The sequence below is a fragment of the Ctenopharyngodon idella genome, chromosome 21 (assembly GCF_019924925.1).
Source record: "Ctenopharyngodon idella isolate HZGC_01 chromosome 21, HZGC01, whole genome shotgun sequence".
Lineage (NCBI taxonomy): Eukaryota > Metazoa > Chordata > Actinopteri > Cypriniformes > Xenocyprididae > Ctenopharyngodon > Ctenopharyngodon idella.
Window position 1 is genome coordinate 23,533,826 of NC_067240.1, and position 6,000 is coordinate 23,539,825.

At 34.6% G+C, this 6,000-nt stretch overlaps 1 protein-coding gene across 3 annotated transcripts in view; it reads left to right on the forward strand.

The window, feature by feature from the left end:
* Nucleotides 1–5,768, forward strand: part of si:dkeyp-23e4.3 (rho GTPase-activating protein 7) — a 71,517-nt gene extending 65,749 nt beyond the window's left edge. For 2 of the 3 annotated variants that reach the window (XM_051878774.1, XM_051878775.1), the window contains exons 13-14: nt 1,884–2,057; nt 4,765–5,768. In XM_051878774.1, the coding sequence (XP_051734734.1) occupies nt 1,884–2,057; nt 4,765–4,891 (301 nt within the window). In that variant the 3' untranslated portion in view covers nt 4,892–5,768. The remainder of the gene's footprint in view (nt 1–1,883; nt 2,058–4,764) is intronic. The other variant, XM_051878776.1, reaches the window with a different exon arrangement.
* Nucleotides 5,769–6,000: the final 232 nt, after the last annotated feature.

Here is a 6,000-nt window from a genome sequence, read left to right on the forward strand (position 1 = left end):
TTTAATAAAAGAATAATAAAATAAGAATAAAAATAAAAATCTGAGTTTTATTCTAATATATTTTTCATATTTTAGGGTTTTATTAGGGTTATTATTGTTAATTAAAACTATTAAAACATTTTGTATGTTTTGTTTTATCTTTGTTTGAAATAAAATAGAATATAAATCTTTGATGGAAAAGGTTAACTAAATGAAAATTAGAAATGCTGAAATAAACTGAAATTAGTTGAAGCACTAAAATGACTAACTGGAAATAAATAAAAACTGAACTACAGAAAAAAACTAAAACTGAAATAAAAATACATTTAACCTAAATAGTAATATGACCAAAAATATATATATTAGATACACATAACAAAATTACTAAAAATTAAACTAAAATGAAAGAAAAATCTTATACTACATATTAATAAAAACTATATATAAATACTAAAATAACACTGACTTTTACTTACAAATATAAATGCATAGTTTGAAATCCAATTAAAAACCAATTTTTAGATGTGTCTCCATGTAAACAATCATTTTAATCACAAAGTGCTTTTAAAGTTTATATACTGTATGTTATAGTGCTGTCAAATCGATCTAATATAAGTCTGATAAGTTTGTATATGTGTGTGTGTGTGTGTGTATATATATATATATATATATATATATAAATGAGAAAAAGATTGAGTGAGTTTATTACCTGCATTCAGATTTAGCATTTTCCTTTAGATCAGTCCTGTGTTCATAATAAAAAATCTGTTTAAATGTCCGATGTATTATCCTGTCCTTTTAAGAGTTAAGGGGTTTTCCCGTGACTGACAGCGCTAGTCAAAGCATTTGTCAGTTGCGTCTTATTCCGTGTTCACACAAAAAAAGTCTTTTCAATGTAAAAGTCTTCACTATTGACTGACACACTCATAAAGACAGTCTTTGCCGCCATCTAAAGGCGTAATAATGTAACTTCTTTTGCTGTTCACGGTCAGGGACTATTTTTTTCCGGCGGAAGGAAGGCTTTATTGAAAGTTTACTTCACGAAAGTTGAATTGATACATATTTTTGGCTTTAATATTTGTATTGTGTGGTAACCGTTTTATAAAAGTAATAAGGTACTCGAAAGCTAGTGCTGTATCGTGAATAAGTCATGGCTGAAGGGGTTGCAGGCACTCCGCATCGCGTCATGCCTAACAACGCCCTTCAGCCGGGACTTAGTCACGATACAGCACAGCCTCGAGTACCTTATTGCTTACATATATATATATATATATAAAATCAATTAATGTGTGTTAGATGCGATAAATCAATTTGACAGCGCTAATATGTTATTCACAATGATGACAACAGTGAAAATTGAAAACTGGGCAATATTTAGAAAATCAAGGTCAAACGTTAAAACTTGAGGCTTATCACCCAAAGCCCGAAAGATTGTAGTCCTCTATGGGTATCTGAGTTTAACATTGCAATAAAGTAATTCGAGACCATGAAATGGGATGACACTCACAGAATGAATTGAGAGCAAGAGCTTTGTACTTCATACTCAAAGGTTTCACCTTTGTATAATTCCCTGCATTAGCATCTGGGACAAATTATAATGATGATGTCTAAATTAGCTTGCTGGAATGATAATAGGTGAACCTTTCAGCAGAAAATTGAAACTTAACACGGGTTCCATCCTGGATTTAATTTTGCAAATTCAGTGACAAATTAGCACAGTAAAGAGTAAATCCCTTGACAACGGCACCTCATGACACACGCGCCACTGCACGTGTAATCCCGTTAACCGCTGCCATGGCTGTAATCGAGCCACCCCACATATCTATGTGCTTGCACTGCTGTTCTGTTTCTGGTGTCACCCTACATGATCTTTCAATTACAACTTTTCCATCCTCTTCCTGCAGGATGTGGCAAACGGATCATTCCACAGGGTCCATGTTTGTGTCCTCCACCTCTGTGGAGCACTCCGCTGTGACTGTCAGAGGAGTACGGGCGCAAGTTTTCTGCAGCTTCTTTTTAATCGAGCCACTGGGGTCAAAAAAGTCACGAGTCACACACCTCTGCCGGACAGACACAAGGTGTGTACCTCAAATAAAAACGAGAACACAGACGAAAAGTGAGGGCACACTGGACAAAGAGCTTCAGGCTCCAAATTCTTCAAAATTTCATTTCTTTTACAATCAATTTGTTCCCTGCAAACCTCTGTTGGTCTACAAAACCACCTATAGATTCATATTTTAGGGTAGACTCAATGAAACACAGGGCTGTAATACAGAAAACAGTTGTCACTGGAAATTGAGATGCGTTCCTGGAGATGTGGTGTGACAGCGCAAACATGCGGCACAATCATTGAGACATACTATATTACCTCCACTGGCTAGAACTAGTCTAGCTGGCATATTTGAGAGAGCAGGCAAAGAGAGACACTATACGTTATTGTGATTGCATCATGTATTTGTCCTGTCAAAACAAAGTAAGCATTCTATTGCTGCATATTGATTGGTGGGGCTGGGAGCATCAATTTGTGTTTTCAATTAAGCAAGCAGGCATTTACAAAGTGACTATACGGGCATCATTTTCCAAAAGACTGCACATTTTACTACTATTTTATCACTTTCAGATGGCAACCAAGAACATTTTTACACTTATTTTGAGAACCTAAAACAATACACTAATAAGCTGCATTTTATTTATTTTCAAAGCAGTAAATTACCCCTTTCTCCATTTTTTTTTTTTTTTTTTTTTTTTTTTTTAGCCACTTGGACTTTCAGTTAGATTTCTTATCAAATACTACATTATTGTAAGCTTCTGGCAGTTTGTTTAAGAGTTCACTCATATTTCTTTGTTCTGACAGGCAGCAAAAATTAGCAATGACTGAGGGGTGGTTTACACAACACCGTTTCAACTACAAATGGAAAACTTTTTCTGCATTTTGGCTGTTAAAGGGTTAGTTCACCCAAAAATGAAAATTATGTCATTAATTACTCACCCTTATGTCGTTCCACACCCGTAAGACCGTCGTTCATCTTCAGAACACAAATTAAGATATTTTTGATAAAATCCGATGGCTCAGTGAGGCCCCTATTGACAGCAAGATAATTAACACTTTCAGATGCCCAGAAAGCTACTCAAGATGTATTTAACAGTTCATGTGACTACAGTGGTTCAACCTTAATGTTATGAAGCGACAAGAATACTTTTTGTGCCCCCCCAAAAATAAATAAATAAATAAAATAACGACTTTATTCAACAGTATCTAGTGATGGGCGATTTCAAAACACTGCTTCATGAAGCTTCGAAGCTTTACAAATCTTTTGTTTCAAACCAGTGGTTCGGAGCGTGTATCAAACTACCAAAGTCACATGATTTCAGTAAATGAGGCTTCATTACGTCATAAGTGTTTCGAAATTTCAATGGTTCACCACTGGGGGGGCGTGACTTTGGCAGTTTGATACACGCTCCGAACCACTGATTCGAAACAAAAAGATTTGTAAAGCTTCAAAGCTTCATGAAGCAGTGTTTTGAAATCGCCCATCACTAGATATTGTTGAATAAAGTTATTTTGTTTTTTGGCACACAAAAAGTATTCTCGTTGCTTTATAACATTAAGGTTGAACCACTGTAGTCACATGAACTGTTTTAAATATGTCTTAAGTAGCTTTCTGGGCATCTGAAAGTGTTAATTATCTTGCTGTCAATAGAGGCCTCACTGAGCCATCGGATTTCATCCAAAATATCTTAATTTGTGTTCTGAGGATGAACGAAGGTCTTACAGGTGTGAAACAACATGAAGGCGAGTAATTAATGACAGAATTTTCATTTTTGGGTGAACAGTGTTTTGGGGGTCTAAAAAAAGTAAAGTTTTGAAAACGGGATTCAAAGTGCAAGTTTTTGAAAATGATACTGTTGTCATCTCCCTGTAAACTAAAAAAAAAAAAAAAAAATGTGAATTTGTGAAAACGGTGACGTCACATGTTTCTTTTCAAAGTGACATCGCCAACTACTGGCCTGGCATGAATAATACAGCGTTTTTAGTTGTTTTCGTGGATCGTTTCAACAATGTTGTCATCTGTAGGTGAAAAACGCAAAGGAAAAACGTTTGCATTTTTAGTACATCGTTGTCGTGTAAACATACCCTTAGACAACTTGTAGTCTGACAAGATATGAGCAAATAAATAAATTTGAGCAAATGAATAAATCTCGTTTACAAACCTGCTATTTGTGTAGCTGATTCATATGGGAAAAAAAACATGAAATATTACATTTTCAAACCTGATCTAAACCACATAGATAAAAATGACATTATAAAATCATATTATAAATATACATTTTTGTATATACAAATATAAATTATGTAAAATATATTTATATTCAAAAAATATATTAAAATAGTTGTATTATTTATTTAATATTTTACATATGTCAATATTACATGAAATATATAGTTATAAATGCAAATGTAAACAAACATGTAAATCCAATTAAATAGATTTATCTCAGTGTGAATGGACAAATCAGATTATATAGTTTTTTTTTTTTTTTTCATGGTTTGGGATGCAGAATTAGCTGTTTTGGACTTACAATATGCCTGAATGTGAAGCAATGTCTGACATGCTAATGACAAAAGACAAAAGTTTCAGTTTTTAGAATCAGATATTGACAAACAAATCTGAAAAGCAAATGGGTCTCAAAGTAAACCCGTCTTACTCTTCAATCCTTAAAGCTTCTGTTTATTTTAGGATGCAATGAACGTGTATATTGACTTTTCACTCTTTTCTCTTTCAGAGGTCGATCTCCAGAATGGCACCATAAAGTAGGAGGACACCTGGTTTCATCCGTGTTGATGGCCATGAGGGACTCTTTTAGACACAAAACAAAAGACTCAAAGCATTGTAAGGACTCCAAAGAGTAATTTGTTAAACCCCAGACAGCTTTAAAAACCCATGAGCAATGTGTCAGCTAAAAAAAACAAAAAAAAGAAAGAGCGAAAACAAAGAAATAAAGTGGGTGTGAGCAAGCGAATGAACTCCAAAGCTCCAAGATGATTTTCCAGAATCTCGGTACCGTTGAGAGTTACGGGACCATTTTAATGCAAAGACCATTCAGCCTGCAGACAAGGAACAACAACAGTGTGATGAGGTGCTCCAAGAGAGCTGGTGCACTCGGCATTATCAAGACTGACAAGAGAGAGTGTCAGAGTAATGAAATGTCTCATCCTATTTAAAGGACCGTTCCACGGGCTAATGCTTTGCAGTGGTTGACTCTAATGCTTAAAAACAGCGGGAGTTGAGAGTTTTAAAGGATGGACTGGTTGACATGATCTGGAAATATACCACTCTGAAGACTCGACTACCGTGTCATTCTTGAGACACCTTCATCACAAACATGCTTCAAGATGAGAAACACAAAGGCAGATTAGCCATGTTGTGTACAGTAGCGGAGACACTGATTCAAGCAGGCGTGATTTTCAGTTGGAAGCTGCCATGTTCGCTTTTATTTATTCGAAAGCGTTAAAAGACTGTCTGATCGACCATTTGATGATATATGTGACCTGACACATTACAAAGCTTTATTGTGTCAGACTCAAATGCTACCACTGTATTATAATTATTTTGTATTTTACTATCATAGAGTTTTGAACTATATGATCAAAATGTGATTTGATAATCAAAATAGCATAATTATACTATAAATATCAACTTTATCATAGCAAGTTCTAATATAACATAATTTTGTGATGGTTTTGTTGATGTTACAGATTTTATTTAAATATATATCATTGAAGTACACCATGGCTTGACATGACTTATTTCTTGATGCGCTGATGAATTATTTCTTTTCTGATTGGTCAATCTGCTTTTTACATTGTAATAGACTATTTTTATTCATATCTGAAGCTTTGAAGTTATGATGAAATGGAAGTAGCTGCCGTACTGTGACATGTCCGAGTGTAACGGATTGCTGAAAAAGAGAAAACGGAGGGCGGGACTTGGTTCTGAGTATCAGTTGTTGATTGGATTT